This window comes from Microcaecilia unicolor, chromosome 10, assembly GCF_901765095.1.
Source record: "Microcaecilia unicolor chromosome 10, aMicUni1.1, whole genome shotgun sequence".
NCBI lineage: Eukaryota > Metazoa > Chordata > Amphibia > Gymnophiona > Siphonopidae > Microcaecilia > Microcaecilia unicolor.
This window is the reverse complement of record NC_044040.1, coordinates 210,830,471-210,845,208: the sequence shown is the minus strand read 5'-3', so window position 1 is coordinate 210,845,208 and position 14,738 is coordinate 210,830,471. Positions and strand designations below refer to the sequence as shown.

Genomic DNA, 14,738 nt, shown 5'->3' with positions numbered 1-14,738 from the left:
TCTGTTGACTAAATGTCTATTTTTCTATTATATCTTCACCATTTATGATGTATTGTAAGTCACATTGAGCCTGCAAAAAGGTGGGAAAATGTGGGATACAAATGCAATAAATAAATAAATCAATATTTATGAAGACCTCAGCGGCAACTCCTTTCACATGGGTAACACTTAGCCCATGACTCACCTGCCTCCTCGTAGGTCTTTTATTTATAGACCCGTAGGTACTAAGATGTGAAAGATGAGTGATTGTTTGCCTTTGGCTGAGGACCACACCCTGAAGCAGCAAATAGCAAAATATGGTGCATGTTGGCATTTAGTCCTTCACGATGAAAGATGTCATTTTAGAAAGGATAAGGAATAGTATCTAAAAATGTTACATGAGGAGGCAGCGAGGTCTTCACAAAATATTGATCACTCTGCTGTTTAAACGTGAATGTTGCATTGGGTTTATTTAGGTCTCTATGTACGAGAAATGTCATGTGATAGAAGAAGCATCTGCAGATCTCTCACATACATAGTCATCGTGCAGATCCTTTCTACCTGGCTATGCAAACCCCACCGCACTGCATCCTGCTCTCTGGCATGACAGGCGTGATGGAAATGTGCCAGGATTCAGCTAACCACTACGTTGCTGAATACCAGGTAGGTGGAGATTCCAAAATCTTCACAAACATTTTAAAAATAAAATGGCTACAGTTGCCAGACTCTCAGTGGATTCCAAACATTACATTTTACCTCATGCAGACAGGTGGATGACTGACAGGAATCTGTAATAAAATGATTCGTCTGTGGAAGCCAGAAACATTTCTCAACTTTTGGGAAGCGTTCATCCTATAAAGGGTATATTAATACTGCAGAGTGTTATATGCACTTTATTTTATTCCTTATCCCACAGGGTCACTGCCGCCTCTGCCTTCTAACTTCCTCTCTCTCTCTCTCAAAAATAAAATTCTATCTATAAAGCCCATCAAGATGGCGGCTCCCAGTGGAACTTTGTACTTGTGCACTATGAGACTGGCCAGTAGTTGTCACTGTATGTGCAACAGCTGGAAGCCCTTCCTTGACAGCAATGTCCAACCTTGGGCCCCCAGCTACACTCTTAAAAAGGGTCAGAAAAAGCTATATGTTGACTTTTTAAAGAAGTTTCCCCTCCTTGTTCTCTTTGCTGACAGGGGCCAGCAAGAGGGTGTGGCATTGCAACTCATGGTGATGTGTAAGCCCCAAGCCACAGGAAGAACCTAAAGGAAGGTATTGATTAAAAAAAAAGTAGGTTACAAGTACGCTCATACAGTAAGCAAATAAGAAAGGGGTATAGAAACATTTTATCTAGTTTTTCCTTTACTCTGTACAAAGAGCATAGTGGTGGCCTGTCCTCCTTAGAGGTCAGTCCTGTCAGCTGGGTCCATGATCTGAGTAGGTCACTCAGAGATAAAGTGACTAGGTTTATCATTCTCTCAAGGAGCAGGAAGCTAACCCCATCCACCTCCCAATTTATAAGAAGACAAGAGATGAACTGTGAACTATGTGCAGATGTGAGGTCCCTGCTGCTCTTGCACAGGTGTTCGTAATATAGGGCTTCAAGTTACACACGGTCCTGCAGAACCAGTGTCAATTCATTAACATTCTTCTTGACAGATCCAATTTGTGCTGGATACGTAAAACAAGACATCACAAGACACTACACCTCGGAAAGTCTTAGAGCGAATGATCAGCAAAATATCAGAAAAATTTATCATCAATTCGGAAGTGGGGCCTGGTTACATCATCGGGGTTGATAAAGACGGAAATGGATTTCCCAGGGTTCTCAGTCACTAACTGCTGCAGCTTTTTGGCTAACCGGTCATCGGGTTGGCTGTTGTCGCCTCCATCTGACTGAGGAGAGGGGATGCTGGTGGTGCTTCCGCGTCTCTGGAGCTCTATCGTGAGGCGGTTGGCTGCTTTCACATGCTCAATGGCGGTTCGAAGATGCTCTGCTGGATCCGATCGGACAGAGGACAGCTTCCTGGCATGGAGCATGACCGTTTCCTCTGAGAGGTGTTCCAGCATGTTGCACTGGGGGATGAAGTAATTGGGGCACATCTTGTTCACCAAGCAATGCTGCAGATCATCAATAAGTCCAAGTAAGAAATGGGCAGCATAGTCCTCTTGGGCTAGGTAGTTGGCGGGAAGCCTATCACAAGCCCAAAGCATCATGCTCCGGAGATGATAAGGGCTAATGGCTTTGGGTCTGGAAAGCAGTTTAATGATGATGGCTTTGCAAGCCTGGTAGGCTTGCATGAGGCTGCTAGAGATGCACTTCTTCAGCTGAACTTCACTTCTGGCAAAGGACAACCGCCACTCATTCTCCTTTTTCCCTTTATGGAAACAAGCAGGAACCAAGTAAAAGCCACTAATAACCTCTTCTTCAGTAATCTTACCATCCCAAAAGTGGTTTTCCATAAGCCAGCTCTGAGCCACTGCTGGCCAGCCTTTGAAAGACACCACTGGAACGATATCATACAACATACGGCTACTCCCGACCCCCAAAATAATGGATATTATAGTCCCATTTTTTTCAACCTTTTCCACCTTAGGCATGCCCCGTTGGGGCTTTTTCTGAATCTCAGACAACACGATGCTAATAGAGTCATGAAACCAGTCTGCAACTTTCGTAGGTGAGAAGAAATAATTCGTAGCACCATTGATGTGGTCCACTATTGTACAACAGTCTTTCCACTTACTGATGGTCCCCTCGTCAAAGAGACGAAGACTGAGCCAGGAGTGACACAGTGCGGAGTGGCGCATATCCAGTGTGACTGGTTGATTTCGGTCATGGAGCTTGAGGGCCGGCACGAGGAGAGTGAAGTCCATGTCATAGTCCGTTCCTCGGGCATACACACTAAGCTCATCGAGATCCAAGTCCACAACACCTTCCCGTACTCCACCTGAAAGCAGCAGGTACTCATTGGCAACAGGTAGCTTCAAGTCAAGTTTCTGCACCATTCCTAGGAAAGCAAAGCAAGAAACAAGGTGTCAAAAAAACCTTTCCGTGCAGATTTTAACCAATTTACATTCTATTTGATTAGGGGCCTTAAGTAAATCACCTCTCTGGAAGTTGTACAAGTTGTTAGATAACACAGTGAGTGGACAGTTTTTAAGATGTCAACCAGCATTTTGGCTTGTTTTGATCTTGGATTAATAATATATACTGGCAATAGACTTGCTATAAGGAGAATGTCCCAATATGCAATCAACACAAGCTCTGTCTGTTCCAGTAACTGGGTTTTCCAGGAATCTGCCAGCCTATATGCTCAGTGGAATGATAAGCACCTGACGCAGCCTCTGGGAGGTGAAACGGCAACTGATTTTAATAAAGAGTGTATTTCTACTTTCACTCTGGTCTGCTTTGTTCTCCTGTGGATTATCTACATGTAGATCGCTGCCTCTATTGTTCCATAATGAGATGTATGTTACATCAAGATCAGAACGTAATGAGTTTAAAACATTGCCATTTGCATTGTGCAGCTCAACAAGTGTTTACATTGCATTTAATGCAGTACATTGTGTGATTTCATGTTTATTCACACTAAAGGTTTTATATTCATTGTGTGATTACTTAGGGTTGTCACTGGATTTGTTTAAATTTATGGCTTATTAATTCTTCTTACTTTTGGAAGAAAAGTGTGCTCAGGTTTTCATTTTATTGCTTTTAAAGGACAAGGTTCCTATTTGTTTCCAGCTGTGATGCTGGGCGTGTTCACCTCGGACTACTGATATCAAAAGGTGAGCTATTTCAGTCTAATCCATGATCAGATTTATTGCCGTCACACCTCTTATTTTTTGATGCATCACAATTTACAAAGCACACTCAAACTTTCACATCACACTTTTTGTTAAATATACCTTGTATTATACATATATTTTCTATGATATATGTATTAATGTCAGACACATTTTTATGATATTTATGTTATCATACTGGATCTTTTCACATGTGTATTTGTTTTTAGTGGTTCCCTTATCAATTTTCTGATTTATGTTTTTCATTATTTATACATTTATTATTTTTCATGTAGACCGGTCATTGATGTACAATCATACCATATGTTCCAACACGTTTTTCACATTCCATTAATGATCATAGGCTAACATGAACTGGGGGAGTACTAAAAATACAGCTTTTTTTCTTCTTGGCTCCCTCCCTTTGGAATAACCTCCCTCTTACTCTGTTCTGAACATAACAATATTTCAAGACTGCCTTAAAAACACACTTTCAATTATCTTTCGGAGACATAGTGGGGTCCCGGGCAGGAGACAGACTTGATCGAAACGACTCCTTGGACCAAGTTGGTTTGAGGTCTTTGTAGTAATATTATTATTATTGATTTACTGTTTTGTTATTCTTTTATTTTTTAGATTAATTGTATGGTTCCTGGTGCACTTGTGTCATTCTTGTCATACTGCCAGAGTTCTTTTCCCTTTTATTACTATTACTTTGAATTGTGTAAACTGCTTACACTTGTTTTCAAATGAGGCAGTATATCAACTAGCATAATAAACAAACAATAGTGGGCATATTTGTACAACCAAAAACAAGGGCTTTGGTAACATTCCCACAAACTAAATCCAATCTACCCCTTGATTCAGTTTAAGGTTGAGATCACTCCTCTCCCAGTCTACTACCTATCTCCAGGATCTCTCTTGTGCAGGGTAGCAAAATGGGATTCACCTTCAACTTATGGTCCCCATATTCACTGGGATCAGAGGACACCTGTGACCAAGACAATGGTTCAAATGGCAGATTATGTCCCTGATCACAATTTGCAATTTAAGGAGGAGCAGGACATAAAGTTTCTCTACTTCAAGAGATGCTGATCTGCCACAACCTGCACACAATCCTTATAAAGTGATTGATTTATTTATTGCATTTGTACCCCACATTATCCCACCTTTTTGCAGGCTCAATGTGGCTTACAGAGTAGGTTATGATGAAGACAGTGCCTAATTTAAATACAATTGATCAAAAGCAGAGGTAAGAGAGGTGGTAGTTGGGTGGAAGCTTGGGTAGATTATATGAGATTATATTGTACATTTACAACACAAACACACACATACACACCCTCCTCCCCCAATCTCTGCTGATTTCCACACCCTGTACATAAGACTTACAAAGCAAAGTAATTTTAATCACAAACACACATATATGCACCCTTCCCCCCCCCCCACCCCCACCCCATCTCTGTTGACTTCCAGAAGGTGCAACATGTGGTTAACAAGTTGTTCACAATGGAAATTTTAAGAAAAAGTTGCACTTCCTTTTCAGACTCCTGGCCAGAATGATTTGCACTTACAACGCCAAGGGACTGATGCAGAAAGCAACCACGGGCTTAGCCACAGGACTATTGAAGATGAACACTGGTTCTACACTGCAAGCAATGCAGAGAGGACTTGTATGCAGGTGTTAACTCACACGATAGTTGCATTAACATATATGCTGATGAGCTACATTAGGTATTCTGTGCTATGTAGAGAGTACGCTGCCCACTTTTGACACATACACAATAAATTTACTGGGTAAATCTCTCTTATCTGCACCCTTCTCCTCCACCGCTAACTCCAGACTCTGTTCCTTTTATCTTGCTGCACCATAGGCCTGGAATAGACTTCCTGAGCCGGTACGTCAAGCTCCATCTCTGGCCGTCTTCAAATCTAAGCTAAAAGCCCACCTTTTTGATGCTGCTTTTAACTCCTGACCCTTATTCACTTTGTTCAGAACCCTTATTTTATCACCCTCACTTTAATATTCCCTTATCTCTTGTTTGTCCTGTTTGTCTGTCCTAATTAGATTGTAAGCTCTGTCGAGCAGGGACTGTCTCTTCATGTTCAAGTGTACAGCGCTGCGTATGTCTAGTAGCGCTATAGAAATGATAAGTAGTAGTAGTCTGTAGGATTCCGGAATCTTTGCTACTGTTTCTGAGGGTCTGTATGGAATCTTGCTATTCTTTGAGATTCTGCATGGAATCTTGCTGTTCTTTGGGATTCCGGAATCTTGCTACCCTTTGTCCTTATCCCTTATTTGTCCTGTTTGTCTGTCCTAATTAGATTGTAAGCTCTGTCGAGCAGGGACTGTCTCTTCATGTTCAACTGTACAGTGCTGTGTACGTCTAGTAGTGCTATAGAAATGATAAGTAGTAGTAGTAGTAGTCTGTAGGATTTCAGAATCTTTGCTACTGTTTGAGATTCTGCACGGAATCTTGCTACTCTTTGGGATTCCGGAATCATTCTGCTCTTTGTCCTTATCTCTTGTTTGTCCTGTTTGTCTGTCCTAATTAGATTCTAAGCTCTGTCGAGCAGGGACTGTCTCTTCATGTTCAAGTGTATAGCGCTGCATACGTCTAGTAGCGCTATAGAAATGATAAGTAGTTGTAGTAGTACTGTGAGGGTCCAAGGTAGCACAGAAGGTTTTGCCAAGAAGATTTCTTGTCCATCTTTGCTGGTTTTGTCTTGTTATGCAAGCGGAAGGAAGACTGAAGAAGTTTTAAAGGCAGATGGTAAGTAAGCACGTGCGGGTGTTTGAACACAAATGAAAGTGAAAAAACAAAACAAAAACCACACACATCGGTGCCTGTCCTGCATCTAAATTTGAGCCTCTCAGAAAGTTCAACTGCAATATTTCAAAGGTTCATATTTTGCCGCTGAAGAACAGGTGTCGATGTATATCGACATTTTCAGTTTTGGTTCAGACATGTGCACAAGAAGCCACACGTACCACGAAACCTTGAGCTCATGCATCCGGCATAATACCCCCATTTTTGCCACAATTAACTTGCTATATTCGCTAGCGGTAGAAGCCACACACACCTATACCATGAGCCCAAGTGAGGGAATAAGTATATCCCAGGCAGACTTGGTCAAACTGTTAGGGGTCCTCCCTATTAAAGAGGTTTGTTTTGTACAATGGCAGAACAAAGCTTCTGGAATAGATGCAGTGGAGTTATGGAATAAAATCCCAATGAACTTAGGAAAAGCAACCTCTTTATATTGTTTCCAGAAAGATTTGAAATATTTTCCGTTTGCCTTATTTGATATTGTTGTTATATTTTATTTTCTTCTAATACTGCTGTATTTTATTTACCTAAATACCTAATGGTGAAACAATACTTCACTTCTTCTACATCCAGAAACCTGTAGTAAATATGTGTATGTATAAGGAGCAAAAAGGAAGAAAAAAAAAGACCTCAGCTGGCTGCGATCGTCTCTTGACAACATTATTACTGGTCCTGCAATAGGATACAATCACTTTTTTCCCAAGCACAGTTCACAGCTTCGATCATTGGTCAAACACCTCCTTGTAAATATTTTGAAGTTTAAATATGCTTCAACTTCATTGCTCAATCATACGCAACACTTCAGTTTCAATTCAAACAAGAAACGATCACCGCCAGCTGAGGTCTTTTTTCCTCCATTTTTGTTCCTTATACATATTTACTACAGGTTTCTGGATATAGAAGACGTGAAGTATTTTTCCACTATCAGTTGTTTTGGCATTTGCGTTTCGTACTGGTTTTTCTCTAAATTTGACAATTTTACTTTTTCTATTTTATTTACAGCATGTTGAACGACCTTCACTGGTTCCAGATTGACAGCATATTAACGTTTTATACATCAATAAATACCAATCAAAAAAGTACCGTAGTGATTCAAATGGCTGATGCTAAGGGGAAGAAACCCACGGAGGTGGAGGGAATGATGTACCACAGATCTCAGTTGATCGTGACCTATGATCTCAGGTTTGTTAAACAGCATTCACAAGGGCACAGCCAGAGGAATTAAGCAGGTTACACAAGGAACCGTCATGCCTCTTGACAAATTTGGAGGAAATCTGGAGTATGTGCCCTAAAGAAATCTCACCAAAGGCTGCCCCATAATGATGCAGAGTCTGCACCAGACTCCCCCCCCCCCAAAAAAAAAAAAAAAAAAAATAAGAAATTAAGAACCTAAATAGATAGACTTAAGAGGAAAAGAGGGATATAATGCACTCAATAATCTCAAGCATTAATGCCATTCCCCCACCTTTTCTTCCTACCTTGTCTTTCCTGAACAGATTATAGCCTAGTATAACTATATCCTGGCAAAAGTAGTCTTAGCTGAGGTCTGGGTTTCCTATTTCAATATAATTAAACTGTGGGTCAATCCGGAAAGGTAAATGTATTTACATTGGTGTGATATACAGGCCTCCTTCACAGACAGAAGAAACAGAGATCTAATTGAAGACATCCAAAATATAGCTGCCAAAGGGGAAGTACAACTAACAGAATTTTAATATGCCAGATGTTGATTGCGGTATCCCTATTGCAGTCTTTTAGAAGCAGGGAGATCCTGGGTTCTCTACAAGGGGAACTATTCCAGCAGTTGGTAATGGAATCCACATGGGATGGAATCATACTGGACTTAGTGCTTACTAATGAGGAGAGTGTTTCTGATGTTATAGTAGGTGATCATCTGGCATCCAGTGATCACCTGATGGTGTGGTTTAATATTAAGATAGGTGTGGAGAGGGTTCTAGACTGCAAAAAAGCTAACTTTGTAAAGATGGGGGATTACCTCAAGGAACTGCTGTCTGGAAGAAGTTGGAAAGCAGGGCACAACTGAAAGGAGCTATTGTAAGGGTAACAAACCTTGTTGTAAGTAAATAAAAGTAAGAGGAAAAGGAGGCCGTTTTGGTTCTCAAGTAGTACATGAAAAGGTAAGGAAAAAGAAGTGAGCCTTTACAAACTACAAGAATCACAGAAAGAGCTAGGCGACAAAATCTGGAAAAGCTAAGAGAAGCTGGTAGTCAAAGATGCAAATGGAAGAAAAGTAGCCAATATGGTAAAATGGGGGACCAAGACATTTATTTATTTATTTTTTTAGATATGTTAGTGATAGGAGGAAGTGCAAAAGTGGCATTGTGAGCCTCAAAAGGTGAAGGGGAGAAATATATAGAAGCTGATAAAATTAAGACAGAATTGTTAACAAATATTTCTGTTCTGTGTTCACAGCTGAAGGGCTGGGAGCAAGACCACAGAAGACACTCTCAAATAGGAATAGAGAGTCCCTGAATAATTTTCAGAGGACTGTGTTCTTAAGGAACTGGCTAAAGGTGGACAACGCAGCGGGGCTGGATGGCATACATCCAAAGGTACTGAAGAAACTTAGGGAACTTCTAGCAGCCCCGCTGGCTGACCTTTTCTAGAATTGGGAGTGGTCCCAGAGGCTGGAGAAGAGCAGATGTGGTCCCTCTCCACAAAAGTGGAAGTAAGGAAAGGGTTTGAAACTACAGGCTGGTAAGTCTGACTTTGGAGGAAAGTAAATTAATGGAAATGTTTTAAAAACAGAGAACAATAAAGTTTTTGGAATCCAATGAATTACAGGACCTGAAGCAACATGGTTTATCTAGCAGTAGGTCTTGTTGGACAAATCTCATTAATTTCTTTGACTGGGTGACCAGAGTGTTGGATTGAGGGAGAGCACTAGATGTGGTGTATTTAGATTTTAGCAAAGGCTTTGACACTGTTCCACACAGATAACTAAAACTGAGTAACGTCGGTATGAGCCCTAAAGTGACTTACTGGGTTAGTGGAAGATGACAGAGGGTAATGGTAAATGGAGCTCATTCTGAGAAAAAGGATGTTACCAGTGGTGTGCTACGAGATTCGGTTCTTGGGCGGTTCTTTTTAACATTTTTGTAAGTGATATTGCTGAAGGACTGCCTGATAAGGTTTGCCTCTTTGCGGATAATCTCAAAATCATCTAGAATGAGGGCAGGCATCACTGATGGTGTGGATGAGGAAAGTGAAGCTAGAGGAATGGTCTGGAATTCGGCAACTTAGATTTAATGGTACAAAATGCAAGGTCAAGCATGTAGGCTGCAAAAACTTATTTATGGGGTGAAGAACTTTTGTGCACAAAAGAAGAGCGGGACTTTGGTGCGATTATATGAGATGATCTTAAGGTGGCAAAAGAGGTAGAAAAGGCAACAGTGAAAGCTAGAAGGAATGGCCAGTAGGAAAAAAAAAAAAAAAGGAGGTGATGATGTCTCTGTATAAGACTCTGGCAAGACCTCATTTAGAATATTGTGTACAATTCTGGAGACTGCACCTTCAAAAAGATATAAACAGGATGGAGCTGGTCCAGAGGGCAGCTACTAAAATGTTCAGTGATCATCATAAAGCGAATGGGGACAGACTTAACGATCTCAATATGTATACGTTGGAAGAAAGCTGGGATGGGGGCAAAATGATAGGGACATTTAAATAACTCTGTGGCATAAAAGCACCAGAGGCGAGTCTATTTCAACTGAAAGAAGCTCTGGAATGAGGGGACATAGGATAAAGGTGAAAGGGGATAGACTCAGAAGCAACCTGAGAAAATACTTCTTCATGGAAACAGCCTCCCGGTGGACGTTCTGGAGACAAAAACAGTATCTGAGTTCAAGAGCGCTTCGGACAACTACATAGGATCTCTAAGGGAGTAATATAGAGAGTAGATGGCATGGATGGGCAGACTGGATAGGCAACAGGGTCTTTACTTACATTTTTCTCTGTTTCTATATGTCACACTATTACATCATCTTAACTTTAAAAGGTCTTATATTCCTGGATGGGTTTAAAATTTCCTCTTAGTACTGGTGCAGTGCTCTGGTCTTGCAAAGTGCTCTCCCACTGATGCAGCTGGGAGGAAATCCAGGCAGACTTACCATCTTTATCAGCTCTCATAACTCTGTCGAGATTCTGGCTGTGAACACCAGAGGGCGCTCCAGGACAATCATTCTAGACACCAGCTGACAGATAATAAAACCAAACATGAAGGATTTGCATTTTTATAGCCTCTGTCATCCGTGAATGATGCCAATGAAGTATAACCCAATAGGAGTAAAATGTTATTCTTATCATCTGTTAAGCACTGGGCAACCTGAGCCATAGCAAGAAGGTAGAATAAAGAAAGTCTGTGAGGGGAATGAACAAAAGCCAGATCTTGGAAAAAAAAGCAGGTACCCCAGCTGTGCTATCTGCACCAGGCAGCTGCTGAGACACAGCTGGAAGCCAACTGTTAACAGAATGAAGCCACTTGTACCATGAAGTAAGAAGGCTGAAACCTGAAGTGTTTTCCAGAAAGGTGCACTGAGCAGTCGCTCATTGAATGAGAAAGCTGTGAGAATTTCTATCTATTTCACTTGAGGGACGTTGGGTGAGGACAGGCAGGTTTCCAGTAAACTTAGCCCAAAGCTGCCAATGTCTTCAGCCCTGGAAATATGCAACAGCTACACCAGTGGCCACAACAGATTCATTTATATTTGGCTCATTCTTTCAGTAGTAGATCAAGGCGCGTTACATTCAGGTACGACGCATGGCAGGTGTCGTCCTGTTCCTGGAGGAGGTGTTATAATTAAATTTGTACCTAAGACAGTGGAGAGTTAGGTGACTTATCCATGGTCACAAGGAGTCCCAGTGGGATTTGACCCCAGGCTTCCCTGGTTCCCAGCCCGCTGCTCTAACCATTAGGCTACTGCGCCACAAAATGTACACAAGTAATAGCCTGTCATCACAGAGCACTAAAAGGGTTCAGGGATATTACAAAAATGAAAAAGTAAAAACAAAATATGGGTTGTAAATGCTCTCACATATACAATAGACAGAACCGTGTGGAGAACTGGCAGGTTTTTTCCTGTCACTTGGGAGGGCTCCAATGTCCCTAGGAGCTGCCAAGAGACACATCAATGTGGCTGACAAAGGAGCCTCTTTTCTTCCCCTCCCTAACAAGGAGAGAGAGAGAGCGAGAGAGAGAGAGAGAGAGAGAGAGAGAGAGAGAGAGAGAGAGATTGCCATTCCTTCCCCAATCGGTAAGGACCCAGCTAACAAGACTTTTTGTCTACCCACATTCAGTAGCCTGAAGGAGAACACTGAAACCCAAATCATGTCTGGAGTGACCAACAGGAAGCGCAACACACACGTGTAGCATGTAATGGTGCTTCTTAGCTGTACATGTCTTGTGGTGGCCAGCGTGTGCATGAAGTTACCTGAGTTACCAAGGAGCTGCAAATCGATTCAAGATGGTTCTAAGTAGTAGAGATTCGATTTTAACCCTCCAATTTTTGAAATCTGGCCTCAAGCACCTTACATTTTCAATCTGTTGACAGGTGGAAGGAAGAGAGTAAAATATATATTTACCCACGATGAGATCCCGGGCCATCAATTCTTTCTGGTTCAACAGCCATGAAATACTGGTGGCAAACAGTGGAGGAGCATCTCCTGCATCTTAACATAAGAGTTGTCCTACTGGGTCAGACCAAGGGTCCATCTAGCCCAATATCCTGTTTCGAGGTCAGTCTAGGTCAGGACTAGAAAGGGTTTGATGAATCTTACAACCCTTGCTTCTGCACCTCTGAATGCGGAGCTGAGCAACCCCCCCCCCCCCCCCAACACCTTGGACATATTTCTCTTCTCCAAAAACTCTAACATGGAATCTTGTGCCAGGAGTGGTTAAACAGTGGGTCTTGCAGTCTGTGCTGATCTGCGGTCTCTGTTATTTTCAGATCTCCAATCCATAAGGCTGAAAAACATGTGGAGAAGTCACTGAAAATGGAAACTTGGATATCTGCCATGGGGACAGCCCTATCCTGGTAATTCAATTTCTGGAAACCAATTTAGTTGCTCAGACTAAAAAGTGGACTCCAATTTGGACAAAAATTCATTAAAATTCTTATATATCTGCCTATAACAATGAAAACATTGTATCACAGAACTTTACACATAACACATGCAACTTTGAAGGTAAAGGGCAATTTGCATCAGAGCAGGTGATGAATACTGTGAAATTGTCAAGAATGCAGGGTTAAATTACTTTCCTATTTTAAGAAATGCAGATTCCAGAAAAGGTTTGCCTCCAGTTACAGCGACCTCCTTTCCCCCTTGCAGGAACAGATACCAGGACTAAGAAGCTAGCTTCAGTAAACCTGACACAGCAGTTGTAAGTCAAAGAAGAAAGATGTTTAGGGAAATCATTGACCTGAGAATTTGGTTTTAATCCAAAGAACAAACTCATCTTTGCATCACAAAGTTGACAATTTTCCCAGATCTTATTCAGACTTCAAAGGTTAGGACTTTAAATTAGGCATGGGCACTGTTAAAAACAAACAAAAAACTATCTTGGAAGCCCAGACCAGATGTATTCCACGTATTAACAAAGGTGGAAAGAAGAGCAAACAGCCAGCATGGTTAAAGGTGAAGTGAAAGAGGCTATTACAGCCAAAAGAACATCTTTCAAAAAACGGAAAAAGGATCCAAATAAAGAAAATAAGAAGCAACATAAGCAGTGGCAAGTTAGATGCAAAAAATTGATAATGAAGGCTAAAAGAGAATACAAAGAGAAACTTGCTACAGAGGCAAAAGCTCACAGCAATCATTTTTTCAGGTACATCAGAAGCAGAAAGCCAGGAGGGAATCCATGAGTGTTAAATATCAAGAAGCAAAAGGGGCACTCAGGGAGGACAAGACTATAGTGGAGAGACTGAATGAATTCTTTGCGTTGGTCTTTACAAAAAAAGATGCAAAAGATCTACCTGTACTAGAAATGGTTTTCAAGGCTGATGATGCGGAGGAACTGAAAGACGACGTACTGAACCAAATCGACAAATTAAAGAGTAGGAAATCACCTAAACTGTATGGTACTGAAAGAACTGAAACATGAAATTGCTGATCTGCTGTTCGTATCTGCAACATGTCATTAAAATTGTTCATAGTACCTGAAGATTTGTTGGAGGGTGACCAATGTAAAGCCAATTTTTAAAAAGAGTGAACTTGGAAATTACAGACTGGTAAGCCTGACTTCAGTGCCAGGCAAAACAGTGGAAACTATTATAAAGAATGCAATTAAGGAACACAGACAAACCTGGTTTAATGGGGCACAGTCAGCATGGTTTCAGCCAAGGAAGACTTGCCTCACCAATTTGCTTCATTTCTTTGAAGGCGTGAATAAACATGTGGATAAAGGTGAGCCAATTGATGTAGTGTATCTAGATTTTCAGACAGCTTTTGACCAAGTTCCACATGAGAGACTCCTGAGAAAATTAAAAAGTTATGGGATAGGAGGCGTTTTGTTGCGGATTAAGAACTGGACAGAAAAGAGAAGGTAGGGTTAAATTACCATTTTTCTTAATGGAGGAGGGTGAATAGTGGAGTGCCGCAGGGATCTAAACTGGGACTAGTGCTATTGAAAATTACAGGAACACCTCAGGAAATCTGAAGACTGCGCATCCAAATGAAATTTAATGTGGAAAATGCAAAGTGATGAATATTGGGAAAAATAATCCAAATCATAGTTGACTGATGCTAGGGTCCACCTTGGGGGTCAGCACCCAAGAAAAAGATCTAGGTGTCATCGCAGACAATACGCTTAAATCTTCTGCTCTGTGTGCAGTGGCGGCCAAAAAAAGCAAACAGGATGCTAGGAATTATTAGACCAAGAATATTATAATGCTTCTGTATCGCTCCATGATGCGACCTCACCTTGAGTATTGCATTCAATTCTGGTCACCGTATCTCAAAAAAAAAAAAAAAAAAAAAAAAAAAAAAAAAGGTACTAGTGGAATTAGAAAAAGGTTCAAAGAAGAGCAACCAAATTGATAAAGGGGATGAACTGCTCCCATATGAGGAAAGGCTAAAGAGGTTAGGGCTCTTCAGTTTGGAAAAGAGACAACTGAGGGGAACTATGATTGATAT

The 14,738-nt window shown here is 41.2% G+C and overlaps 1 protein-coding gene across 2 annotated transcripts in view; it reads right to left on the bottom strand.

Moving 5' to 3' along the window:
• Window positions 1-685: 685 nt before the first annotated feature.
• Window positions 686-14,738, bottom strand: part of MB21D2 (Mab-21 domain containing 2) — a 117,743-nt gene continuing 103,690 nt past the window's right edge. For both annotated transcript variants that reach the window (XM_030217043.1, XM_030217044.1), the window contains exon 2: window positions 686-2,984. In XM_030217043.1, coding sequence (XP_030072903.1) covers window positions 1,720-2,984 — 1,265 coding nt within the window. In that variant the 3' untranslated portion in view covers window positions 686-1,719. The remainder of the gene's footprint in view (window positions 2,985-14,738) is intronic.